The sequence below is a fragment of the Sciurus carolinensis genome, chromosome 18 (genome assembly GCF_902686445.1).
Source record: "Sciurus carolinensis chromosome 18, mSciCar1.2, whole genome shotgun sequence".
In the NCBI taxonomy this organism is placed as follows: domain Eukaryota; kingdom Metazoa; phylum Chordata; class Mammalia; order Rodentia; family Sciuridae; genus Sciurus; species Sciurus carolinensis.
The window spans coordinates 13,948,066-13,975,281 of NC_062230.1; the positions used below are offsets into that span (position 1 = coordinate 13,948,066).

A 27,216-nucleotide genomic window follows, 5' to 3' on the forward strand; every position below is an offset into this window, starting at 1 on the left:
GCCACTGGGATTACAGGCATGATCCACTGCACCTGGCCCTCCCTGGACTTTTAAGCCATTGTCCACAGGACTGTTTTCTTCCTGGGGCTCTAGAAAGGAGACCCGGGAAGAGCACATCTCCTGCCTTTTCCGGCTCATGAAGTACACTGCATCCATGGCCGCTCGCCTTCCTCCCTCCACGAAGCCAGCAGCACCTGCAGATCTCTTATTCCAACAGTGCCTCCTGCGTCCCTCTCCTGAGGACCCTTGTGATTACATCCAGTCCACCTAGATAATCCAGAGTCATCTCATCTGGTTGCCTTTTGCCATGTAGAATATCATATTCACAGATTCTGGGTTTAGGATGTGGACATCTTTCATCATAGAATCTTACCTTGAGGCAATGTGAGGAAAGAGGGTTCCAGGAAGACAGCGGTCAGTGCAAACGCCCTGAGGCAGACACCTGCCTGGTGGGTCAAGCCAGGTGGTGAAGTGGCTGGAGCAGAGGGAGTAAGAGGAGTGTGGTCAGAGTGGGGAGATCTCGAAATGTCTTGTGGGCCTCATAAGGTCTGCGACATTTATCCTGAGTGAGGTGGGAGCCGTGGAGGGTCTAAGCAGAGTGAGCTGACCTAACATTCATTTTAACTGGAATATTAAATGTTCATTTCAACATTCATTAACTCTGGCTGCTGAGTTGGGAAGGGGACAAGAACAGAAACCAGAGACCAATTAAGAAGTCACAGTCATGATGCAGGCACAGTGGGAGCTGGAGCACAAGGGGCAGTGAGTAGTGAGAAGGCATAGGCCGGAAGCTGCCACCACAGCACCTCCTGGTGGGTCTACTGTGGGATTTGGGTTGTGCACTGTCATAAGCTGAGGTGGGACAATTGGTGAGGGAACAGGTTTGGGTAGGAGGGAGGTCAGAGGTCCAATCTGGACATGTGGACCTAGGGGGTCTTCCTGACACTAGGGAGGTGATAACACGTTCCGTCGGGCTTGGGGCAAAGCGCTGGGCTGGAAGTGGCCGTGGAGTCTCTGGTACGGGTGCTACATGGGTGAGACCCCTGGGGGAGTGAGGAGAGGGGACAGAAGGACCAAGGACTGGGCCTGGGCCCAGGGTTCAGGTCTGTGGGAAGAGGGGGCTACCAGCAAGAGGGGCTTAGGGGCAACCTAACAGCAGGAGGAGTCCCAGGACAGCGTGTTGAGGAGGGAGGAAGGACCCAGTCCATTGCTGATGATGGTCAGAGTTGACCAGGACTGGACCCTGATTCAATGACCAGGATGCCACATGTGACCTGGAAGAGACAGGGCTGATGAGGCCCGAGAGTTGGTCCAGGACAGCTTGGAATGGGAGGCCGCAAGGAGCCACAGGCCTCTGGGAGTTTAGCTGCGAAGCGGAAGAACAGTCTGATAGCGGGAGTCCGGGGATCCAGGAGAGCGTGGTGCGCGTCCAGGTGGGAAGCAGCAGCACACTTGGAAGGCCGATGGGAGCCGCCCTCGGACAGAGGGAAGCGCAGGCAGAGGTGTGATGGTGGAGGTGCCCAAGAGGGACGCAGGGCAGGTGGAGGGCCTGCCAGTCAGCATGGTGCAGGCACGTGGGGGAGGCGGGGGCCCAGGAAAGAGGAAGCAAGGTCGTCAGAGAGCCAGGCTGGGAGGAAGGGTGTGTTTGAGGGGGAGGGACACGTGGGGTTGGCCCTGAGGTCCAGGGTCTGGAACTGAAAGGGAGACTAGGCTACCACAGCTACCTAGAGAAGGTGACAGGCCAGGTGTGAGCAGGTCCAGGTGCGGGGTTGGCCCAGGTGGGTGAAGCAGGAGCTGCCGCAGAGAAGGAGATTGGCCTGCCATGCCCGACTGAGACATTTCAGCTGGATGAGGACAAGTCCTCAACAGGAGGTGAAGGGATCCCTGGGGCCAGGGTATCAAAGGGAGAGCTGGACAAACTGGAGGTGGAGCAGAGCAGCACAGGAGGCCCACAGGGTGAGGGCCAGGGCTGTGGAGCAAGGAAGGCATGGAGAGTGACCATCCATCCAGGAGAGGGAGGGCAGGGTGTGGGAAGAACTGGGAACACCAAGGCTGGAGAAGGTACCACCTGCAGTGGTCCGAACCCGTAATCCCAGGAACCCAGGAGGCTGAGGCAGGAGGATCCCAAGTTCGAGGCCAGCCTCAGCGACTTAGCAAGACCCTGTCTCAAAATAAAAAGGGCTGAGGACATAGCTCAGTGGCAGAGCACCTCTGGGTTCAATCCCCAGTACCTATCCACCCCACCCCTCCAAAAATGGGCATGGGAAACAGCAGTCAGAGACAAGGGCAAGTGACTCTGTGGACACCCATGGCGGCGGCAGCTGAGGTGCTCCCAGGTGGGGTTTACACTGAGCTGTGCTGTGGGTCCCCCAGTGAGGGAAAGGGTGGCCGGTCTGGATGTCACTGGGAGAGAAGCTCCTTGGTGAGATGCATGGAAGGCAAGTGCCCAGCAGGGGGCGCTGGGTCCTTGGAGGAGGAGAGACCGGTGGACCTCCCCAGTTTGCAGTGACTGGCGGAGGAGAGTCTGCAGCCCCACATTACTCAGAGGTGTGGTGTGACTCAGTTGTCACTTGGAGACGAAGGGAGTGGCCACTGTCGAGTATGCCAGGCACTTCACACTTGCAAAACCAGACCCGAGACCAGGCGCCAAAGGTGGCAGGAGTGGGCCTGGGGCTTGCTCCACCCGCTGGTTCCAGCCTGCCCGCTGCTGTTCCCACCAGATGAGGGCGAACACATTCAGGGCTGTGCAGTGAACTCTGAAGAGTGAGCAGAAGCTGCAGTGGGAAACATTCCTGCCCCTTGGGCTGCACCCCTGGACCCAGGTGAGGGTCCCAGGAAAGGTGGGATTCAGACTGGGATAGAAGCCACCAGCAGTTGCCACCAGACGGCACCCAAGCACTGTGATGGGAGATCCAGGGATGTATCCTCTTGTGGGTAGGGACTCAGGGAGGAGCACCACTGCACTGAGCCACCAGACTTCAGGGACTATTGGGGCCAAGGCGAGGGAACTCTCAGCATCTAGGTTCCTTCTAAAGGCCACCAAGTGTCTTCTTACGTCTGACCCTGGGCTCAGAAATGGGGCACTTAGAAGGGTTGGGGCTGGGGTGGGCAGATGGGCCTTGGGTGGCAGTAGGACTGGTCAATCGGTCTGACAAAAAGACAGGTCTGGCCCTGGTACCTCTCTGACCCAGTTTGCGGAAGCCACCGGTAGGGCCTGGCTCTGCTGCCTGGGAGCCTCAGGGAAAGGCACGTTCGGCTGGAGTCACGGAGTCACTGTACTGCTCACGGCCTCCCTGCCTCAGCTCCCTCAGCACTATGCTGAGCTGGAACCCCCGCTCCCCACGCAGCTCCCCAGCTCCACCAGGTCTTTACAAGGGCTCACGTCAGCTGAGGTGCTTCTTCCGGGAAGTCAGCCCTGATAAACCCGGGGGAGGAGGGTTCATTTAAACTGAGCAGGGAGGGGCCCCACCCCAGCACCCTCTCCCCCACCTGACTCTGCACTTGACTGAAAAAGCGGAAGCCGGGGGTGGGGGCCGAGTCCTGCCATCCTGGCCGAGCGCCCTGCACCCCCGCCCCCCACTGCAGGTTGCAGTTTTACTTTTGAAAGCCCCACAAATGATTGACACTTTGGAAGCGGGAATGCCAGGCAGGGCCAGCCAGGACCCTTTCCCACCAGCCCGGAGCCGGTGTGTACCTTGGTAGTGATGAGCCACCAGCAGGTGGGGCTTAGCTGGCCCCAGAAGGAACCTGAGGAAAGCAGAGCTCCTGGCCGGCTCACCACCTGTAGTGGAGGGTCCCTCTGCTGCTCCCCTTCTGAGGGGAGCCACTTTCCCCTTGGCTTCTCCCTGGGAGAAAGGCCGAGGCTGCTGGGCTGTGTGTCCCCGGACCCCCCTCCCTGGGCACTACATTCACCCCCTTTTCACATGGAGAGGCCGAGCCTGCAGGGCAACCTCTCCACCCTGCTCCTGGCCTCTCAGGGACATCTGCGCCAGCTGTGATGATGATGACTTATGACTTCAACGCTGAGGTGGACTCCACCTGCCCCAGCAGGGCCTGCGCCCAGCCGCACCTCGCGCCTGGGTCTGCCGGCCCTGCAGAAGGGCCCACACAGGCTGCAGGAGGTGGTGTGGGGGCCGCGACAGAAAGCCCCAAGCCTGACTCACCGGAAGGAAGGAGGCCAGGCTGTGCCCACAGCCTGTTCTGTAGTGCCCGCCCCCCACCACAAGTGTTGCCTTCCTTGTCCAGGCGAGCCCTGCTCCGTCCCTTGGAAACATGATTGGTACTGAGGGACAACAGCAGCTGAGTCAGGGGGCGCCCCTGAGGGGATCGGACACGAGGTGGTGAGGGGCTCTCCTCTCCCCCTTCCAAGTCACTGCTCATACTCAGGCAGCTGCTGAGGCCTCTGGAAACCACTCTGCTGACTCAGCAGCACAAGGCCAAGGCAGGGTCAGGCCCTGGCCAGTGGTTCCAGGTCAGCAGCAGCAGCAGCCAAAAGCAAAGGGCTGAGGAGAGGCCACCCAGCCCACCAGGTGCTGAGCCTGGTGGTGGGGCTGGCACAGGTCTCTGGTGGGTCAGGGGTGGGAACACCTTTCAGAGTGTGGTAGAGAAGCAGCAGGAAGGGGGGACTGGAGCCCCAGGTGAGGCAGGGGATGAACAAGCACCTGCAGGGGACAGCAGCCAGGCCCAGCCAGTCTCCGGGCACTGAAGGGATGGGGGTTCCCCAGCTGGCGGCCAGCTCAGCCCTCAACTGAGTGGATTGAGGAACAAAGGCCACTGCAGAGTGGCCTTCTTTACAAACAAGGGCCTGAATCCTTCCCAGCTCTTGGGACCTGTTGAAATGTGTGTGTGACACGGGGGTGGGGGTGGGGGGGGAGGCACTGTCACAGGCCCAGTCTGGGAAGCAGCCCCAGGAGGCAGTGCCCCATCTGAGGACTCCTCCAAGCTCCCCTGGGCAGGTGAGCTGAGGCAGCTGGCCAGGGGCAGTTAGCAGTGGGTGGGGAGGCTGCGTCCCACCCCCACCCCAGCACCTGACTGCCTGGCCTTGGACATCACCTGCTCAGAGTCTAGGGGGACTCTGGGTTTGTGATGGGGGTGAAGATGGATGACGTTCAAGACCTGGTCACAGTAGTCATCTCTTCTGCAGGGATAACTGGGCTCCTCCCAGGCCAGGCCAGTGCCAGGCCAGCATAGGTTGAGGGTCCAGGGCATCAGAGCTGCCCCCCTGGTTGGCTCCTGTAGCCCCCAGCAGCCCCAACAATTCCCTCCAGGAAGCACAGTGCCTGCCCACCATCAACCACTCTATATTGGTCTCACCTCTCTGGTCCCAGCTAGTCACTATTTTGGTCCCAAATTTCCTTCCAAAATAGTTAGTGTGTAGGGCCTTCTACCTACCCACCCACTGTGGAGCAAGCCAGGCCTACCCTCCCCTGACCTGATGCCCCCCCAGCCCCCTGGAGCCCCTCCAGGAGTGGAGGGCTCAGGCCTAACTCCCAGGCAAGAGCAGGATCTAGAGCTGCTGCAAAAAGCACCTTTATTGACAGCAAAAAGACGTCACCATAGCAACAATACTTCAGTTCCCTGAGAGCTTTTCCCTTATCATCCGCTTTCCTAGCTATGTCTTTGCGAAGAGGATAAAAAACCCACCCAGGACCAGGTGAGCCCCTGGGCCTGGTGGGCAGGGACGGGGTGGGGGATTCCAGATACTGGAAGGCATAATACATAGCGCTGGACATTCCCAGGTCAGCTTTACAAGTAAAGAAGTTCCCAAGTTTGGCTTCTGCTTTTTCTGATCCACAGAAAAGTTAAAATAAGGCCCTTTCCCGCCCGCCCCTCAAAACAAAACAAAACAAAAACCAGACCCCCTATCACCCACCCCCTTCCAAAAAGAGCACAGTAAAAAAATACTGTCACGATATTTACAGACACGCCCACTGTGGGCGACATTCTCTCTGCTTTGGAGAGGAGATAAAATGCTCTGACCCCCCAATCTTGGGGAGACAAAGGCAGGACCTCAAGGGGGCCAGGAGGACCTCCAACCCAGAAGGAATGGAAGGGGTGCACTGTTCATCAGCTGAAAAGCCACTGGGGCCCCCGGGCAGCTGCTGCTATTCTGAGCCTCGGTGCCCAGGTCAGAGATCATCAGAGGAGGGGGCTTGGGCCTCTCCCCAAAACCAGCTTCTCCTGCACTGAGCATGGCTCGGTTGTCCTGGGGGCTCCAGGTAGGGGCCAGAATTGCAGGGCGCTGGTACCCTGAGCACAAGGTCTGTGCTCAGCAGAAGAGGCACCCACATCATCACCTTGCAGAGGAGCCTCGAGCCCAGGGCTACAGAGATTCCAAAACATTAACAACAGGACTGTCCCCCGAGTGACCCTTTCCCCCTAGGGAAAGGTGAACAAGAGGCACTTCTGCAGGCTCCTGCAGAGCAGGACTGCCCAGCAGTCTACTGCGCAGGCGGCCCGCAACACACACACACACACACACACACACACACACACACACACACACAGACACACAGGCAACACCGATCAAATGCCATGGACAGGACAGTACAAGAGGGGTCCCTGGGCCCTTTGGATACCAGGGGCACCCAGGGACGAGGGCTCAGCCGCGGCTGCTAGAAGATGGCAGTGTGGGGACACCAGGGTGTGTCCGGATACAGGTGGCAGTGGATGGAGCGGAACCTGTGGGGACAGAGTAGAGGGCTGGTCTGTGTGGGGTGGGGGTGCCAAGCACACCTTGCAGACCCAGCCGTGGGGGCCCACTCCACCCTGAGAAGGTGGGGCTCCAGGGACACCTCTAATAGTGAGGCTGCTCAGAGACACCCAGTGCCAGGTCTGTCGGACCCCCAGGCACCCTCTGCAAGCCCACCTGGATGGGTCAGCCTCCACGGAGAAGGGTCCCTTCACGTGGACGGCATTCCGCTTGTTTTCAAACATGCCATAGCTCAGAGTCACCTGTGGGGGGAGAGGCAGCCATGCTGGGGGGCCGTGGTGTCCCTAGGCTCCAGATGAAGAGACAGCCCTGCCCGGCCAAGGGTGCCTGCTCTGACACCCCAGGAATGAAGTCCGAGTGAGTCTAAGTAAGTAAGAAAATATCTACGGATGTGGGCAAAGACCCCCAGGCACAGAGGTCCGTCCCCTCGTGTGAACAGCTTGATGTCCATGCTGTGGGGGCGTCTCCACACCCCATCGCGTCCACTTTAGAGCGGTGGCCCCACCCTGCTCCTCCCTCTCGCACCTGTACCTCCCCCTCTACCTGCTCATCCCTCCCCGAGCTGGCGCACCTGCTCGTGGAGCTCAGAGGCAGGCACCTGCTGGAGGTTCTCCAGGTGAGAGTGGAAGAGTCCACTGCGGATGAGGGGCACGCCCAGCAGGGCCTCCACGATGTAGCCGATGGTGCAGTCGTCGGGCAGCCGGATCCGCTCAGCCGTGCTCATGAAGTGGCCACCGCTGTGGGAGAGAAAGGAAAGGCCCTGAGTGAGCGGGGGTGGGGGCTGGGCTCAGAAAGGGGCAGGGCAGCCTGCCCATGCTCCGTCCAGGCCACTTCTGCCCGCACTCTGCACCGCTCTGCTGCCTATGGTTCTGATTTGGGGGGTTCTGGCACCGGAAGGGTCCTGCCCAAGGGTGCCTGCTCTGAGCAGGGTGGACAGACATGGGGGGAAAGACTGTAAATGCATCCACCTCCATTACCCAGGGAGAAGGGAGGGGAGGTGGGAGGCAGGTGGTGTGGCACAGGAGGCTGGAAACTCCCCACGGCTGGGAAATGTACCAACTCAGGCCCCACAGCAGGAGACCTTAGGACCCAGGACAACTTGGTGGAGTCACCCGTGCAGGGTGCTTACCTGGCCCATGGGCTCATCTTCAGGGCCAGCCCACGGCTAATGCAGAAGCCAGCCCCACCAGTGGCAAACCAGAAGTGCACGGGGCGCTAGGAGGGTGGAAGACGACATGAGATTGGGGTGGGGTCCCCGAGGTTGCAGAGCCACCTTCGGCCTCCCCGACACCCATCACCCCGGTGTGTGGTGTGTGTGACGTGGGGCAGCGGAGAGGGGGACACGCACCACCTTGTTCTCGCCGACCCGCTCTGTGGCCTGGATGGGTCGGTCCAGGCTGGGCTTGCCAATGTAGACATCCTGGGTGTGCAGGTAGCTGGCCAGCAGCCTCAGCAGGGCCCGCAGATTGACGTAGTTGTCATCGTCCACGTGGCAGAACCACCTGAAGGCAAGGCAGGGCCATCAAGAGCCGGCCAGGGTGGGTGCTGCCAGGGCGTGGGTGTGGCGGGGCTCCTGGGCTCAACTCACTTCCTCCCGGACTCGATGAAGCGGTCGTACTCCACGGCCATCTTGCAGGACAGAGCCTGGCGGCTGTGGGCTGCCGAGCAGTTAGTGTTGACCACGTTGCCTGTGGGTGAGGAGGGCCGAGAGTGGGCCTGGGGCTCCACCCTGGCTCGGGGCTGTGGCCCCTCCCTCAGCCCAGCCCCCACCCCAGCGCACCGCCCCTGCCCATTCAGCCAGGTTTTTCCCAGTACCCGCCACCTGCTGCCGCTTGCTTGGCTCAAAGGGACCCCAGGGGCTGAAAGGGCCTCATTTGCATGAGAATTAGGGGGCCCTGGAGTAGTGGGGCGGGGCTCTGAGCAAGCCTGTTGAGTAAACTGCCCTTCCAGTCCTGAAGGCTGTGACTCTCTGGCCCGGGGTGGGGAGGAAGCCGGCAGGGGAAAGGCTTGCTGGGATGGAGGCTGGCTCCTCCCTCCGCAGCCCAGGGCTCACCCGTGTGCCTGGCCAGTGCTTCGTCTTCCCCGTCGGTGAAGATGAATGTCTGGAAGTAAAGACACAACCGTGAGCCCGCAGCTCTCCGCCCTACTGGGTCACAGGAGCAGGGCTGGGCACCCTGGGGTTCTGTGGTGGCAGATCAGGACACCCACTCCCCACTCATCCAGGCGCAGCTGGGCTGGGGCCTCACCCCAGCCTCGACAGCTGGGCCCAAGGTCGCCTAGGCAGCTGTGAGGCACGAGCCAGGTGGGCGCCCCACCCACCGCCAGGTAACCGGCTCTCAGCCCGCTGGGCTCAGTGCACCTGGCCGGGGCACACACCCTTATTGACACAGGGCCCGGCCTGCTGACTTTGAGGGGCGGGGGGCGGGGGTGGGAGGGAGGCGGAGGAGGTCGGCTTTGGGAAGCCAAGTCTCAGTCACTTGGGTTGGGGACAAAGGCCTCCACTGGGCGGCTGCCAAACCCTGGCAGACAAAGGGCCGGGAGGGAGGATGAATCACCAGACACCGTCGGCCAGCTTTGTCCTGGGCTGAGTGGCGAGGGGCGCAGGGCCGGCCTTAACTCGGCCGAGTTAAGCAGGAGTGGCCGCGCTGTCATTACCATACAGCTGGCCTGGTTAACTGGGCCGGGCTGGGCCAGAGGTCCCCAGGCAGGGGTGTGGCCACCAGCAAGACAGCCCTCTGGACTGGGCCTTGAGGCCAGCCCCCTGCGGTGTGACCAGCTGAGCAGGTTACCCTCTGAGCCAAAGCACCACTGAGGTTCTAAAGTCACCGTCGGGGAGTGGGGTGCCGGCAGGAAAGGCTCCTATCCCCAGTGCCTGTGCAGCCTGGCACTTGGCACCCCTCCTGCTGCTCAGACAAGGAAGCCCGCTCCGAGAACCTTGCCCATGGCCATAGCAAGACTCCACCTGCCGGCACAGGGCCACCCCCTGCCAGGATTGCTCTGCGGAAGAGGAGGGGGCCGCTAGGTGGGGCCAGGAGCTGCCGGCGCCCGCCTGGGCCGGTCGGCACACGGGGAGGAATGTTCCTTCCTCTGCCGGCCCGCCCAGCGCGTGCCACCCGCCGCACCCTGGCACGGCTGAGTGCAAGCCTGGAGCAGTTGGGGGATGCTCTGAGCAGACAACAGGGCCCCCCGACACCCACCAGATCTGTTTCCTGCCATGTACAAACAGGTCCAGTGTGTGCAGGCCTGGAGCACGGTACATACCCAGCAGCCCAGGAACCCCCAAGCCAGGAGGGTTTGCACAGCCCACCTGGGCAGCCCCAGCTCCTGGCCTGACCCCAGACCCAGACACATGCTTGGGTGAGGCCCCAAGTTGCAGATCATGGGCCCAGAGCTACGGGCAGCGCAGGTGCAGTCTATACCTTCTGCTTGCATGCACCTCGGGCAGCCCGCACGCACAGACTCGCACCCAGCCCCCCGCCCGCGCCCCAGCATCTCAGTCCAGGAATGCCGTGGGAGGTGGAGAGGGCCGGCCCGTGCAGACGCTCCGCTGTGCCGCTGGATTAAAAGCAAAATGCTTTCTTAATGAGATCAAGCGAGGCCTGTTCTCCCGCGCTTCGGCGGTGTTCTAAAAACCCAGCCCAAGGCTACGGAGATTAAAGTCACCTTTGTTCAGCTCAGGAGAAGGGCAGCCTCCAGGAGAACTGCCCTCAAGGGGCAGGGCTGTGAGGTGTGGGGGTGCTGCACCTCCTGTCTCCCCACAGCAACAAGAAAGGAGGAGACAGGAGCTGCAGCCATAGGCCTCACCCCCTGCTCAGACTTGGTTTCCTTCTCTGGAAAATGGGCGCAACAGCTCATTGAGGAGCAAAGTGCTGGGGATCACCTCTGCCTTTTCCTCTCCCTAAAGACCCTCAGAAGTGGGGATCAGCACCACCTCGTGTACGATTGGGGAGACTGAGGCCAGAGAGACGCAGGCACCAGATCTGTTCATACCCATGGGCAGAGGTGGTGCTAGAAGTGCCTGTCTTCCAGGGACCTACGCTCCCCCCAGCGGTCCCCCAAATTCCCCGAAGGAGGGAGATGGGGCAGCAAGGGCGCAGGGCTGGACCAGGGCAAGCAGGGGGTGGGGAGGGGGGAGGACACCCACAGGAAGCGGCATTGTTCCTGGAGCCTGGAGCCGAGATTCAAAGAAACACAGGATGCCAAGTTCTCCCCCAACCATTGTGGCCGGGTGGTGGCAGCCGCTGCAGCCTGGCGCTCCTGGGTGGGTGGGGGAGGAGTGGGCGGGCAGAGGCCAGGTTCCTTACCCCAACTTCTGGACCCATCAGCACATGGCCCTGGCTGGCCAGCGCCCCCACCCCAGCCCTCCAGTGGCTGGTCATTTCTTGCACAGTCCATGGCTGGGGTGGCAATGCCTGACTTTCCCTTCCTGGGCAATTTTGACTCACTCTAGTTCAAATGGCACCTCCTCCAGGAAGCCTCCCCCCCCCACCCCAAGTGGGCAGATGCCACCCAGCTCACACAGCTTCTGTGTCTCTGTCAGACGGGTCTGAGTCATCCTGCAGGCTGGGGAAGTGGGCCCTTTGCTGCAAGTTCCAGGACCCCTGACCAGACATACCACGAGAGGGGATCTGCTAGCCACATGCACATGAGCTGACTCTGGGGCAGACTCAGCCTCTCCTGGGTGAAGGGATCCTTCAACGGGGGCCTGGGGGCCCAGTGGAGTGATGCTTCCTGGGCTCCCCATGCCTCCAGTTTGGACCAGTTCTCCCTTGCAACACTGCCTATTGGAAAGGTAGTGTCTCCTACATTTCAGAGATAAAGAGACCAAGGTCTTCATCAAGATTACCCAGCCCAGTGAGACCGGTACCTAAGACTCTGACTGTCCCCCAGCTGGACAAAGTCCCTAAATTCCAACATGAGAGGGGCTCAAACCTGGCAGCAGCCCAGAGGGGGTTGAATGATGCCCAAGGTCACACAGCAGGAAGGCCAAGTGCTGGGGGGTGGTGATATGCCTGGCTCAGGGATGGTGCCCCACAAGGGCTGTCAGTCAGAGATGGGGGGGTTCATAGGCCCCCTCATCGCCAGGCAACCTGAGTGGCCAGCGTGCTAGCGGCGGTTCCCATGGAGCGCATAGCTGCACACAAGAGGCCCGACGCCTTTCTCGGCTGGAGAAAGGGGCTTTGTTACCTTGCCCATGGGGCCGGCCTGAGAGCCGCCCGGCGCTGGGAATCCTAACGGCCCAGCCACTAAACAAAACCCATGGCCCCCGCTGCCCCCTCCTGCCAGCCTGCTGAGCCCCTGGGAAAGGGATGCCTGATTCCCAGGAGGATGCCATGGGGTTCCCAGGGCCCCTCCCCAGCCAAGATCAGATAGGACCCTGCCTGCTAGCCCCATGAGGAGCTTACCAGGGTCCTCCCGCTACCCCACTCTACCCCAAAAGAGAATGCCCTGGATCTCTAGGACTTGAACAGGGAGGAAGGGACATGGGGTCTTCTCTGAGCACCCACCTTCACATCACACTTCCCTAAGCCTCCCCAGTTGGGCTCGTTCCCCCACTGCGCTCTTCAGGCCTCACACTCTTCCCCTTCCCCGCCCAACCCAACCGTCCTGCAGTAGCCTCCGGGGACATTTTCAAAGAGGGGTGTGTCTTTATGGTGTGAAGGAGTCTATGCCCAATTGGGGGAACTAAGTCCAAGATTCCAGGCCTCATGGCCTCCTGCACTGTGGGGAAAGGGTCTTGGCACAGACTCCCAAACCAGGGCTCTCTTTCTTCTGAGATATACTCCCAAGTCCCCCAGTCACCAGTGATTGAACCCTACGAGTAACAAGTTGGGATGAGAAGTGGCCTGGCCCTGTGCCCAGGGAGCCTATGCTCTCTCTTCACTGTCAAGGTTAGCGCCTTCCTACTGGAGAATGGTCCCAGTCCAGGGTGGATTACCCTTTAAGGTCTGCTTCGGACGTTTGGGGACAATCAATACGAAATCAATTCAGCATTTGGGGGGCAAGCATCCCAGGGAATCGATCCCAAGCACTGGAGATTGCTGTCGGGTCGGTGCGGTCATCCAGAGCCCTGGAACTGGAGCTGGAGTTGGGGCCTCCCTCGGACATTTCCACGGCTGTGTGGAAGAGTGGCCTCCAGAGGGCAAATTGGGCCCGAAGGGGATGGATCTGTGTCACCGGCCCCCAGATAGATAGTTCCGTGGCTGGACAGGAACGCAGCCTGACCCCAATCGGACACGGTCACCAGCTGGAGGGACGACGACCCTGCCCCACCAGGCCGCTGGGGCTCACCATCTCCTTATGGCGAGAGATCCATGTCTCCAACAGCAGGTCCAGGCGCGCGCGGTGAAACTTCCTAGTGGTCTTCACCGCGATGAAGACATCGCGGGGCGCCAGCGGCTCTGCCAGGGGCCGCGGGTGGCCATCCGCGGGGCGGGGAACACCCCTGGACAACGGGCCCGCGTCTCTGCGCGCGCGAGTCAGCAAGTTGAAGTACTCGGACAGGCTGTGCACCTCACGGGCGAGCGCTCTAGGAGCCGCCGCCGCCACCAGCCCGGGCGCTGGGGCTGCCCCCGCAGGTCCCGCCAAGCTGCGCAGCGCGCGCCTGCCGCGCTCGGCGGGCACTGGGGACGGCGGCGGGTCGGCGGTGAGCACCAAGAGGCAGGCAAGCAGCGCACCCGCCAGCGCCAGCAGCAGGCGCCGGCCACAGCGCTTGAGCATGGTGGGGGCCGCGCTACGCGCCCTCCTCTGCTCCCGCCGACGTCCCGATCCCGCGGCGCCGTCCAGCTACAAGCCACCAGCGCCCAGCGCTCTTAACCTCCCCGCCCGGCCCCGCCCCCGATCGCTCAGTGGCTCGGGCCTTGGGGCGGGGCTTTGCAGGTCACTCCCCCCTCACCCCCAGCCCGGCTGCGCCCACGTGGGCCCGCGGCAGGGGGCTGGGAACGGCCGGGCGGGCGCTCCGGCCCCGCCCCCTTGCGCACGTGCAAGCACGCCCCTCTGGGTTGCCCCCGCCGGCCGCCCGGGGCCTGGGGCTAGGGGCAGACCCGGCCGGATACCCGGAATCCCCGCTCGGAGCTGAGCGCTCTTGGCGTGGTGGCCAGGGTGCAGGGACACGGGTCCCAGCTCAGACACCCCACAGAGGACGTCTTACTTCCTCACAGTGCACTTCCCCTTTCGGAGTCGGGCTTTCTTCCCTTGGGACCGTGCAGGCCGAGCTAACTGAGGCGGCATCGGGTTGTCGAGAGTGCTGGGCTCAGGGCAGCCGTTACTGATACCAAGCGGAAATTCAGACACCTGTGCTACAGGTGAGGAAATAAGCGAAGTTCCAACAAAAAAGCACCCGTACCAAATCGCACCCCCCCCGTAATTTCCTGGAGTCCCGACCCTACGTGGGGTGGGTTGGTCCCCAAAATTCTCAGGCGCCCCGTGGCGAAGAGAAACTAAAGCCGCCCTTTCCTTCACGATAAAAGACCTCCGTCTGTCCCATTTGGTCGCTCTGCGCTCGCACCAGATGTGACCCAGCTGTGCGCCCTTCCCGCCCAGCTTCCCCGGCACATGGCCTCCACCCCCGGCCCTTCCCACGGGTCCGGGTCCGCCCCCTGCACGAGCGGGGGCGGCAGGAATGCGCGCCTGAAGCGAGGGTGAGGGGCTAGGGGCCCGGAAGTGGCCTAGGATCCCCGGGGAGCCGGAGCAGGGTCCGAGCCCCTGCCTGCGGCATCTTCCGGCAGCGAAGCCGGAGGCGGCTCTCTGCTTGGTTGAGCCCGGGGCGCCTCCTAAGGAGGAGGCCCTCTGCACCACCAGGACCACCAGGGTTAAGCTGCCACTCATTCTGCAGGTTTATGTCCACAGCTCTTATATTGGGCCTGAAATGACATTGTTTAGTTATTTCCATATCCCCGTGTCCTCTTTCTCCCTCAATGTCAACCTGGAAGCAAGATAGCAGGGAACTCCTGGGAAATCCCAGGCTGGAACAGGTACTAGCGTATAGCCGGGTCCTATGAAGACTTATTGAATAGATGTCTGGCCCGGCTGCTCCACCCTGCAGAGAGGTCTGTGGCCCATTTGCTGTAAGGGCTTGGGGCCCTCTGTGGTGGGGTGGGAGGGGGATGGTGGTTCCCAGGCCTCTTCCTGCCGTCCCCAGGTAATTAGCAGGCACCACCTCGGGTAGGCAGATGCCCGAGCAGATGGTGTTGGCTGTGCCCAAGTGACAAGGCTCCCATGGCGTCACCTCCTGCCATAAACCCCTCCCCCATCAGGCAGAGCCCAACCCCAGAGTCTCCTGGCAGCTGCAGAAGCTTGGGAATGGGCAAGAAGGAAAGGACCTATCTAGAGGCAGGGTGGGCTGCCCCAAATAGACCAGCCCAACCCCCACCTGAGGGTCTCTGCCTGGAGTTCTCCACCACCCGCCCCTGTCTGTCTCACAGCTATGTGGAGCCCTAACCTCCACCCAGGCATCTCTCCCCTGTTCATCTGACAGACTGCATCCCCGTTCCCCCGTCCCCAGCCTACCTGCTCTGTTTATCTTCCATACAGCAACCAGGCAACTCTTGGAACCCCAGCACCATCACCGCCACCACACACACAAGAAGATGAAAATCCTCCATGGCCCCCTCTGCTGCCAGTTTAAGTCGTGGCCAGGTATCCACACACCTGTGACAGTCCCAGCCCAGTTTCTTGCTGCTCCCTACAACCCTCTTCATTCCCAACAACCCAAGTATGCCAGGCCCTCACATCTTTGCATGCATGGTGCCCCCTTCCTTGGAATTCAGGTAAGGGCAAGGGTAATTAGTGGGCACCAACTAGACGCTGAGCATTCCGCCAGCAGCAGGGGAGGGGTCAGCCATGCCTTCTCACACCCACCTGACCAAGTCCTGAGTCCATATCCTGTGGGTCCGCAGCCCAGCAGTTGGGATTCCCTGATGTCCCAGAGCGCCCCAGGCCCTCATGCTCCAGTCTCACCTTGGCTGCTGTGGCACCAGGTCGTCACTACACCAGTCAGTAGGAGCCACGTGCCCATGTACAGAAAGCAAGCTGAGACTCAGAAGGACTGTCACATTGTGCAGAGGGTACAACTGTGCAGAAGGGATGGGCCCAGCCTGGTGGGGACACATACTGACAGCTGGGCCAGGGGCTTCCTGTGGCTCCCTGTAGTCAGCCCCCGGGGGGCTGCAGGGGGACTGCTGCTGCGGCTGCTTGTCTGGGAACAGCAGGACAAAGCCTGGCGGCATTCATGTGGGGGCTGCAGGCTTTGGCAAGAGTGATTCAGTTTCTTTGCTGTCAGAAGAATGGAATTTCGTGGTGACTCCTTGAGGTCTGAATTCTGGAGGGGGTGGCCATTGAACTGCCCCTGCCCCTTCCCCAGGACCAGTTCCAGCCAGAGGCATCCCCCTTCCCCAGACTGAGGCTCTCTCCAGAGACCCACCCGCTGGAACAAACTGCCCCCATAGGAGAGTAGGATAGGAGATGCCATGCGCTCAGTCGAGGAGGCTGGAGAGGAAAGAGAGGTTTCCCAGGAAGCCACTTGGGGGCCTCAGGATCCTGGGGAAGGGGGCTGGGGGAGGAGGCCACCCTAGGACTCAGCCCAGGCAGGACAAATGTACATAACCAGACTGCTTGCCTTCCCATCCCAGGGACCACCTCTCAGCCTCGAGAATTGAATCTGTAACCTTGCTCTTCTGAGCCTCAGTTTCCCCATCTATAATGCAAGGAAGATATCTTCCATTTTTAAGATGCTCCTGGTTGCTCCTGGGGAGAGGCAGCCCAGCCCTCCAGCCTAGGCAGGAGGGTGTCTGTTCTTCCTGGGATAGCCCCTCTGCCACCCCCAGCTGGGGCTCCTGGACAGCTGAATGCCTGAGTGACTAAGAGACCTGTCTAGTGAGGTTGGGTGGAGAGCTGGTCTACTCATATAGCCAGGGAAGGCCACTCTAGGTTGCGGCTGTCCGAAGGGCCCCCAGTTCCCACATTAGGCTCAAGGGCAGTGTTGTATCCTTACTGAGTTCAGGCCCCACCCCCCAGGCTCAGCAGTGCATGGCGATCTGCTGGAATCAGTCCCACTAAGTCCTGGGAGACATGGCCTGGGCCTGTCCTTGCCTCACCAGGCTCTGGAGGGGATGGTATCCAGCCTGCCAGTTGCCTGCCTTCCCCAGGTGGCATCTTGGGCTGCTGCCGGCCAGCCCTTCCATGGAGTCCTGGGAAGATCTGTGGAGATGTAATGGGTGACCCATTAACTCAGTAGGAAATCATCTGAGACGGCCCATCATCATTGCACCGTGTCAGGTGACCCTGCTCAGTGTCCCAGGAACCAATAGAGCCCAGAGAGGGAAGACAGCATCCCTCAACTTTGCAGCAAGCTGGTGGCAGGAAGGTGAGGCTGGGCACTTAGGCCCTGCTGCTGTCAAGCAGATGCAGTAATGCCGATCCTCAGCTGCTGGAGAGACTGGTGCCGTGGACTCCTCAGGGGGCGATGGCATGACCCAGGTAGCTCAGGGACACCCAGCCCAGAAGCTTCTGAGTACACAGTTGCTGCTGGCAGGGAGGGGGTTGAGGGCTAGCTCCCTAGGCAGGTGGTGGGGGCACAGTGCACAATTGATTCCCATGGCTTCAGGTGGAGTGGGCCCCATCCCAGGGGAAGCGGCAGCCTCCAGCTATGAGCAGCATGCCCACCTCATCCCAGCCCTGCCCAGCACCCTACCACTGCCCACATGCTGTGTGGTCTTGCCACAGTGGCCTCAGGGTTTTATTCCACTCTATAATAGGGACATGACTGGCACCTTCCTGCCCTGCCCACCCAAACTGGCTCTGCAGGCATAAAGTGACAGCGTTTCCACTGGTGGCCTGACACTTGGGCCTGAACCCCTGAACCCCAAGAACAGGGTGGCCAGGCCTCTTAGAGCCCAACCAGCTTGGGCTGGGTGGCTGGGCAAGGCTTTAGAGGACACCCTGTCCTGGCACCCTGCCAGGCTAGCTAAGCACTGCCTCTTCCAGAAAATACTTCCCAACCTCCTCATCCTGGTACTGACCACATGAAGCTGTAACTGTCCTTTTACCTGTCTGCCTCCTTGAGGGCAGGGGGACGTCTTACTCCTTGTCAGGGCCTGGCACAAAGTAGGTGCTCAGTGAATACTAGCTGAACAGATGAGTGAGGGGACGGATGGATGGATGGACAGATGGGTGGAAGATGTGTGGGTGGGTAAGTGGATGGAGATGGGTGAGTGGATGGATGGAAGGTTGAGTAGACCCAGGTGGATGAATGGAGGGCAGACGGGAGGGCGAAGGGGATAGCTGGATGGATAGATGTGCACACAGCCAGAGGGAGGTGCGTGGATGGCTGGGAAGGTGCCATATGTCAGCTATGTGAGAGCAGCAACTGTTGCTCACAGCTCTGTTCAGTGTCTGAACCCAACTTGGCACCCACTTACTGCTTGATGAACATGTGGGAAGGAAGGGCGGACGGGGTGGGAGGACAGCAGACCTGCTTTCTTGGCTGGACAGAGCATCCCTTTGTTTTTAGTTGTAGGTGGACACAGTACCTTTATTTTATTTATTTATTTTTATGTGGTGCTGAGGATCGAACCCAGTGCCTCCCGCGTTCCGGGCAAGCGCTCTGCCACTGAGCCACAGCCCCAACCCCACATTCCCTTGCTTCTGTCCCCAGACACTCAGCCCTGGGGAATGTGGGCCTTGGGGTAGATGATGCACAGAACTGCCTTCTGACCTCTGAGCTGGCGAAGGATTTGGGCCTCGGGAAGCCTTGGTGGAGACAAGTGCCCGTGACGGCAAACTGTGGGCCTGCCCCTCCTGTGGGCCTCATAGGGCCTCACGTGAACCCTTGGTCTCGTAGATGGGTCCAGGGGTTCAAAGAGGAGAGGATGCATACCCGAACCCCACAGCGTGGGGAGTCTCTCCTGTGGGGCCAGAATTTGTTCACACCAGGAGGGCAGAGGCCCAGGCCTGACAGCTGAGCCTCTTCTGATGACTGTGCCCTGGGGCCAGCTGGGCTGTGGGGCTGGCTGGAGCTAATCTGATTTGCAGCCCCCAGTAGCAGAGCCCGACCACCAGGATCCACTTACTGACATCCTGCAGAGGCCAGACACCCACCAAGGAGACACCAGAGCCACCCTGCCCCAGCTGGCCTTTGTGTCCCTAAGAATGGCAAGCTTGTGCTGGTGAGCAGGAGGTGGGCCTGGCTATGCTGGGCATGATCCCCTGCCCCAGTCATAACCCCACGCCATGTCAAGGGGACGGGATCCCAGGAGCACTAGGAGGGGCTCCAGGCTGGGTCAGAGTCTGGCTCAAAGGGGTTCCTGCTTACTGAGCGAAGGGTCTCTCCCTGACCTCACGCTCTACCTTTGCAAAATAGGGGATTGCTTCCTTCACTCTTTTAAGAGCGAGGTAGATATGGCATCAGGATAATCCAGGCTGCTCTGGAAGTCGGGAGTGGTGTGGGGGTTACATGCCAGGAGTGACAGTCACAGCTGCAGAGAGGTGAGCTGCCACCTTAGTACTTGAGAGTCAGTTCTGGGCTTGGGTCCATCCAGCTCCTCTCAGCCATCCGTCTGACAGCCCACCCATCCTCTTGCCCCTTTGGCCCCCACCACCACACACACTGTGCCTAAGCTTCTGCACACACGCTCTGCTTATCACGGGGGAATTTAGCTGGGGCCTCAGATACAAACGACCTCTGGCTCCAGGGAGCTCACAGTCTCATGGGAAGAATTAACTGGCACCTAGATATTTCCAGGGCAGGCAGAGGGTGGTAGGGGTTGGAAGATGGGTCAGGCCCAAAGGTGCTGGGGCCTTGATGAAGGAGAATACATCATTAGCCAGGGTTCGGGGAGAGGAGTCTTCTGGAAAACCTTCTAAAAAACAACAGTGATGCTTTCCCTGGGGCTTAAGCTTTGGGCAGGTGGAGGTTAATGGGGAGGTAAAGGTGGGACTGTCCAGGGTCTGGAGAGGTTGAGTGCTCAGGCAGGGATGTGGGTAGAGCCTCCATGGGAGACGAGGTTGGAGCAGTAAACAGGAGCCTCACATTTAGGCTCAGGGTGCCATGGGAAGTAATAGAGCCTTTTGTGGGAGCCACAGAAGGTTCGGGAGAAAAAGAGAAGTGGCCCAAAGTGCATTACAGAAGGAGAAGCGGCTGCAAGGCTCACATGAGTCATCTGGTGCCAGCCCTGAGCCTCCTTGTCTGTCAGTCCTTCCCTGCCTTGTGTCCTTGGAGCCAGGGAGGTAGGAAGCTGGGAGGGGACTGAGGGCCCCCCTCAGCCTTTGTTCTCCTCCTTCCTTCCTTGGGAGCCTCTGCCAATATGGGAGCTTGTTTGGGGAGGATTTGCACAGGGAGGCTGGGCGCTTAGGAGCCCCTTTCTGTGGGAGGGGAGGAGGGAGTGGGCAGGTGAGGCTGGGACGGGTCCCGGTGCTGCAGAGCCTCTGAGGCCCTCTGCAGCCCCGGTCTCTTCACACCATGGTCTGCTGGCGCTGCCCTGTGCATCTAACCCGGGGTGATTCTGGTCCCAGGGGAAACCTTTGGCAGTGAATTCCTGGCCATGTTTTTGGTCATCCTTGCAACTGGGGAGGACCTGCTGTGCTAGCACCTACAAGGGAGCCGCCAAGGATGCAGCTCAACACGCAAGCACCCAGGAAGGGCCCCCAACAAAGAAGGTGCTAACCCAGACGGAGCCACTGAAGAGGCAGCAGGGGTCTCCCGCCTCACCTGGCATCCGCACATAGTGGGCGTGCGCTTTGCCGAGTGGCCCCAGGAGCAGCCGCTTCCGCCTTCCTGCAGGAGGTCACGCGAGGGCAGAGGATGCAGAGGGCAGAGGATGCAGTGGGCAGGGCTGTGGGGACAGTGTGGCTGCCCTGGAGCGGAAGGATTGCACGGGGGGCTTCCGGGGGTGGCCAGCCGGGCTAGGGAGGGGAATGGGGCCGGGGCCAGGCTTCTGGGCAGTGGTAGGGATTGGTGAGGACAGGGTGGAGGGGGACTTCGAGGCCACAGGCCTAGCTCTGCCATCCCACAGTCTCCAGGTGGCCCCAACCTCAGGACTGGGCCAGGCATGGGGTGGAGGGAGAGGCCTCCTTGAGAGCTGTTTGCTCAGCCGGGGTTTAATCTCCAAAACAGGAAGGCGCGTATTGACAGAAGCTGCAGATGGAACTGTGCAGAGCCTGCCAGGTTAAGCTCCGGCCCCCTCCTCCTGCCCTTGTGTGGGGAGCCCCAGACCCTGTCCTCCACTGCCCCACTCTTCCCATAGCTCCTGCGGCTGGCTTCAGGGCACCCCATTTGCTTTGCCAACCGCAGGGAGGGTTGGAGCCAGAGGACAGAAGGGGCAGGAAGGTTGAGGGGAGGCAGCTAGAGGGTCACAGGCCCAGCAGGGCGGGGCTCCTGGCCTCATCTTGTAGATGAGGAAGCTGCAGCTCAGAGAGGGAAGTGAGCTGGCCTAGGTCACACAGTGGGGAGGGGTGGTCTCAAGCGCTTGGGTGGGGCGCTGTTCACCCCACACCATCTGAGCGGCAGCGTGTGGGGAGGGAGGTCCCACCGGGCTGGAGTGAGAGGAGACTTGGCTCACGACACAAGCCTACCCCTTCAGAGGCAGCTATGGACCAGGCAGGGCTCACCAGGCTTCCCTGAACCACCTCCGGGGTGGTTCTGGGCGGCTGCAGCAGGTCAGGCCAGCAGGAGCCCAGCAGTCCCTCACCTCCCTGCAGCTGGAGCAGGGTGGGCTTGACCAGACAATGAGGGCCGGCCCCCTTCCTGGACCCTGACCGCCCCAGCTCGGCCAGACCCTCACTCCCCGGGCCTTCCCACCCTGTGCTTTGCTTCTGCCAGGAAGGCCCAGCAGCCCGTCCTGGACTCTCTGCTCAGCCACCACTTCCTGCAGGAAGTCCTCCAGGTCCCCCTCCTCTCTCCTCCCTTTACCCCCAGGTCTCCTCCAGCCTGGCACATAGTCTGGTGCTCAGCCATGGTGCTCAACCATGGCCCTTGACAGAAGAGCTAGAAGGGCCTCCAAGAGCCTCAAGATCAAAGTTTCATTTCACAAATGGGAAAACTGAGGTGGGGAGGGCAGCGTGCAAGGGCCACATAGTATTGGGCGTGCCACCCTGGACAGTGAGCATCCGTGGGCCCACAACTCCTGCTGACCCCATCTTCCAGGAGCCCCGCAGTCAGAGGGCGGAGGCTCCAGCGCTCATCCTGAATGGGGACTACAGGGCACTCAATTCAGAGGCAGGCTGGGTGGGGATGGTGGACCCTGGGCTTCTCCCTGCTGTCCCTCAGAAGGCTCTGCACAGCCAGGAGTCTGAGCAGGAGTTGGACAGGCCCAGTTCAAGGGGGCCTGCTCCAAGAGGGGTGAGGTGAGGTGGCCTGTGTCCCAGGCCTGACCCCAAACCGGGCTGTAGTGTGGCCTGTGGCATCTTCCTGGGAAAGGGAGAGGGGAAGGGTCCCTGCTTTGAGTGTGTCTCTAACCTCATGTGGGATTCCTGTCTGTTCTTGGCAGTCCCTTAAGCCATCCTTGGGGCTCTGAGTCTGGGCAGATCCTCAGGGCTGGTGCATGCTCAGGGGCAGCCCTCCTTCCCATCTTGTCCCCACCCACCATCGTTGTCACTCTAAACCTGCGACCCAGTTTCCTTCCTTGTCTATGCCTGGGGCAGGGAATGTGGGGGACAGCGTCCCCCTTTGAGGCAGGTCCATGATGGATCGAGTGTCCTGGGTGTGGCTGGCAGGCACGTCTGCTGGTCTTCAATGCTGGAGATTAAGTTCTATCCCTAGGGATCCCTGTTGTGTGGCCATTGTGATGGCCTGGGAACCGTAGTGTCCCAGCCTGAGGTCTGGCCTGGGCTGGGCTCGGCTCCCAGCATCCTCTGGGCTGTTTGGGCTGCCCCCAGAGCAAAAGCACGTGCAAGCTCCTGTCTGAGCGCCTGCTGCCGCGGTGGAGGCGGGGCCTTGGGGAGCATGGCACCCTGCCTGCCCAGTGCCTTGCCTTCTACCCAGGGATGCTGTCGGGAAAAGTAGGGCTTCTTTGCCGAGTGTGGGTGGATTTCCATGCACTTCTTGGTCAGTGCCTGTCCTGCACCCGGGTGTGCGGTGGCCCTGACACTGCCCTGCATCCCTCCCCGTCACCCAAGGCCACCTTCAGCCGGGATTGCTCTCCTTGGCCTTGTCCTCCCCCAGCCTGTGCTTGGATCGCAAGGCTTGGCCTCGGCCTCGGCTCCCTTGATGGTGATGAAGTGGAGGACAGGCTGACACTTTCAGGTCCTAATCACAAGGCTTTGCATTTCCTCTCCTGAAGGGTCAAGGGTGAAAATCTGGGGGCCAGGTGGTCAGACGCCCCCCAGCCGCCCATCCTGGACCCCTCCTTCTTCCCTCACATCCCTCTGCAGCCTAGAGACCTACTAATTGGCCTGACAGGTTCCTGTTGGTGCTCCAAACAGAGGTGGCTGCACATTTTATCATCTAAACTGGGGTGTTTTTGAGAGCCTGAGGGAACTCTGTTAGTTACAGTCGCAGGAAACTGGGTGTGTCCATGACAGAACACAGACCCTCTGGTGGAGATCATGCTGGTGGGCACATACTCCGTGTGCAAGAGTGAGCTTGTGGTCACGGAGCACCCAGACGCACCTATATGTCCACAGGTGGTAGGGGGACATGGCATGCTGCCAGTGTGCACATGTGGGCTGGCCGTGTTCAGACACGTGTCTCCCCATGTGCTCACGCCTAAGCCCATCCCATCAGCCCCCAGATGGCTCCTTCCCCAGCACAGCTGGAGACTCCGGAAGGAGGAGGCGGGTCCTGCTGGCCTCATCCTTGGTCTCTAGAGAGGTGGCCAGGACAAGGTGGGAGGCGGAGGCCAGGCTGGCTCTGGGGGGCTAGGGCTGTGACAGCAACCTTGGACGGAAGGTCAGTCCCTGGGGAATGTGCTGCCTAGAGAAGTGGGGCTTCTTAGGCTGAGCCAGCTGCCCCTGAGCCCACCCTGACCCTCTACCACCTCCTCCTCCAGGAAGGCTTCTGGGACCTCCGCTGTGGCCCCAGTTGCCTCTGCTGCACCCCAGGCCTAAGTGTGGCACTTCGGGGAGAATAAGACTCAGCCCTCTCCCCGTCCCAAGAACCTGCCCAGCCTGAAGGGCTGCTCCCCTGAGACCCCTGAGCCTTCAGCAGACATGTCCCCCAGTGCTCATTACCCTAAGGAGCAGTCTGGGCCCTCGACACACAGGATCTGCTTCGGGGCTAAGGCCCAGTGACCCCTCCAGGTACAAGGGAGGGCCTGGGAGGCAAGCCATGCTGAGGCCTCCCGTGCAGCAGGTGGATCACTACTGGTGGCTCATGCAGGGAGTCCTCAGGGTCACCCTGGCCAGTCCTGGGCAACCACTACACCCTGTCCCCTTTCTGTAACCGGAAAATGACTGAGATGCTGGCCCCATGTGGCATGGTGGAGAGAAACACGGACCAGGCACAGCCAGCCTTGCTGCTGGGACTTGGAGCCGGGAGTGAGTGCCTGCAAATGGAATTCTACTCGAGATCAGCAGGATCAATCAAAGCGGGTGGAGGAGGAGCCGGTGAGCCTGGATGAGTTCATGCACGGTGTCACGAGGCTGTGGGCACTTTGTCTCACAGGGGTAATGGCGGGTGCAGAGTCCCTGGGTCCGCTGAGCTCAGCGGCTCTCTTGGGAGCTTTGTGGGGCACCTCCTGGAAGCCCAAGCTATGCTGGTGATGCTGGTGAGGATGACCATGCTTTGTGGGGAATAAGTGCTCTTGGGTCTGGTGTGGATGGGGCCAGGACTGAGTTGAGATGGAGGGTCTCCGCCTAGAACTTGAGACCAGTCCATGCGAATGGGGGATGGGAGGGATCCTGTGACTGGGCAGCAGCAGGAGTTCCAGCTGTACCCACATCTGTTTTGGTCCTTGTGGAACAGCGTCCCCTTCAGCCCCTGGACCCAGGAGGCCTGGTCTACTACAAGCCCCTGCCCCCGGAACCTACTGGACCAATGAGCTGAAACGCAAGGCTCAGGGGTCTGTGGAGTAGCCCATGTCCATGGAAGGTTGGGGGCTTGCCCATGTGGTACCCTAGCAGACCCCACTCCTTGACTCTCCCAGGTTCTAAGCTTCTTCAGACCCTCCCTACCCCTACATTAATTCTCTGGGGCTGCTGTGACAAATTGCCAAAAGCTGGGTGGATTTGACAACAAAAAATGGAGCGAGGTGCAGTGGCCTGTAATCCCAGTGACTTGGGATGCTGAGGCAGGAGGATCTCAAGTTCAATGCCAGCCTCAGCAACTTCGCAAGAGCCTGCCTGTCAAATTTTAAGATAAGAGGGATGGAGGAGACTAGGGATGTAGCTCAGTAGTAAAGAGCTTCCCTAGTGTGTATGAGGTGCTGGGCTCAATTCAGTCCCCAGTGGAAGGAAGGAAGGAAGGAGAGAGAGAGAAACAGACACACACACACACACACACACACACACACACACACACGAATTGGTTCTCCCCCAGTTCTAGAGACCAAGAGTCCAAGGTGAAGGTGTGGGCAGGGTCAGGTCCCTCCGAGGGCTGAGGGTGCATTTGTTCCAGGCTGCTCTCTGGTGGTTTCCTGGGGCTCCTTGGCCCTAACTGCCTCACTCCATCCCACCTTCGTGGCAGCAGGGCCCTCTCTGAGCCCTGTGTCCTTTCCTCTAACAAGGACACCATTCTCTGCCCTCAGGACCCACCCTCCGTCCAGGATGGCCTTATCTTAAGATCCTTAACTAGTCACATCTCTCAAGGCATTTCCCCCAAGCAAGATCCCTTTCCAGGGACTGCGACTTGATATATTTTTGGGGCAGTCACAATACCCCCAAATGTCAGGGATCTATGAGATCAATCTTCCTCACCGCTAAACCAGTTCCCCTGTGCTGGTGTTGGCGGGGGCACCTTTTCGCATATGTGAGGGAGGACAGAGAACCTGGCACCTCCAAGAACAGGGAGCAGGGAGCACCAGGCCTGCCCACCAGGAATGTGACCTGTAGTCCCCACCCCCACAGCACAATTGGACAGATAGGCACCTGCCCCTGTGTCCTGGCTGGTCCTCATTGTCCCGGGCCCCTGCTTGGCATGAGACAGGGGCACAGTCAGATGGGCTACAGTTCCTTCAGCCCAGGCCTGCCCTCGACCCCAGGCTAAGCCTTCTCACTAACAGGGCGTTTCAGCCCTCAGGCCCGGGCATGACTGTGGGCGAGCGGCCACCAGGCCCTGGGCCAGCGAGGCCAGGCTCCCAGCGCTGGCCCCCTCAGGTTGCCCCACCAGCCGGAAGGCGCCTTCCGCGGAGTAATCATCCATGCCAGGCGTGAACTCGCTGATCTTCCAGAGCCCCTTTTACAGGATGTGGAAACAAATTCAGCGTCGTCCAGCCAGGCAGTGGGGCCAGGATTTGAAGCTGGGACTGCCGGTATCCACCTTCTGGGGGCTTCCTGGGCCACAGGCAGAGGGCTGGCAGCAGCAGAGCTGGGCGCTCCACTGTCACTCAGAAACCCTGCTGTAGATCTCAATTCCCCATCCGTGACATGGCGCACTGGTCCTGTCTGCCTGCAGGGCTCCCAGGGCCAGGGAGGGGAAGGACAGTGTCCCTGCTCATGGACAAAGAACTGAGGCCGAGTGTCAGGACCCCAGCCCAGCAGATGCAGGTCAGGGCCAGCCCAGCTGGCCTGCTGGTCGATCCCTCCAGGGCCTCTGGGGGAAGGTGGTGGGAACCAGCCTGCTTTCTGCCTCCCAGCCCCCAGGTGCACCCCCTGGGGGCCTGGTCAGCGGCTCAGGTGTCCCGCACAGCAGGTTCCTCTACCTCTTCCTGTCCTCGCCTTTGTGGAGTCAGTGGAAGGTTACTCCCCAGGGGCCACGGGCAGCTCTGTCCCCGATGGTGAGGACAGCGGGCAGGCGGGGTGGCCGTCTGGCTGTGGGTGGGAGGGGCCAGTCCTGATGCCATCTCCCCTGTCCCCCGGAGGCAGGACTGCCCAGGTGTGTCCACAGGGACCTTCCCTGAGGCCCCTTCCCACGACCCCTGTGCCCGCCCCCCATGGCGTCTGGGTCTGCAGCCTGCTCTGCTCCGGTGTGCCGGCCGTCTGAAGTCCTTGGGTCAGGCAAGGCCAGGGGACTGTGGGCTGCTGTTTGCTGACTAGTGTCTGCTTTCTCAGTTGCCCAGTCCATGGCGGGTCAGGATCCCCCAGTTTTGCAAGTACTGAAAGGGAAGCTCATTGTGTGGGGGGGTCCCTGCCTGCAAATTGCCCCTGCCTGCCACTTCTTATCCACTGTGCCAGACCTGCCTTGGGATTGACACTGGGGACCTCAGCCGGGAAACTGAGACTGGGAGGGGTGACCCTTTGCTCAGAGGTGTGTTTATCTACCTCTCCGAGCCATATTGCTGGGGGTTAAATTTTGGCTGAGTTCTTCACTGGGTGACCTCAGCTGAGTCACATGACCTCTCTGTGCCGGAGTGTCTTCAGCTGTAAAATGGGCATAATTAGAAGGCAGTGTGAGGGTTGCATAAGCCACAGCACAG

At 60.7% G+C, this 27,216-nt stretch overlaps 1 protein-coding gene across 2 annotated transcripts; it reads right to left on the reverse strand.

Annotated features, from left to right (window-relative positions):
* Window positions 1–5,519: 5,519 nt before the first annotated feature.
* On the reverse strand, window positions 5,520–13,488 carry Lfng (LFNG O-fucosylpeptide 3-beta-N-acetylglucosaminyltransferase). Of its 2 annotated transcripts, none has more exons than XM_047533543.1 (8): window positions 13,004–13,488; window positions 8,766–8,814; window positions 8,301–8,400; window positions 8,064–8,214; window positions 7,842–7,927; window positions 7,284–7,449; window positions 6,869–6,954; window positions 5,520–6,681 (listed from the first exon to the last, which is right to left on the reverse strand). In XM_047533543.1, the coding sequence occupies exons 1-8, from the start codon at window positions 13,430–13,432 to the stop codon at window positions 6,615–6,617; spliced, it is 1,134 nt and encodes a 377-aa protein (XP_047389499.1). In that variant the 5' UTR covers window positions 13,433–13,488; the 3' UTR covers window positions 5,520–6,614. The 2 variants fall into 2 exon arrangements, with proteins under 2 accessions (XP_047389499.1, XP_047389498.1); XM_047533542.1 differs by having other exon boundaries at window positions 8,061–8,214.
* Between the last annotated feature and the right edge of the window lie 13,728 nt (window positions 13,489–27,216).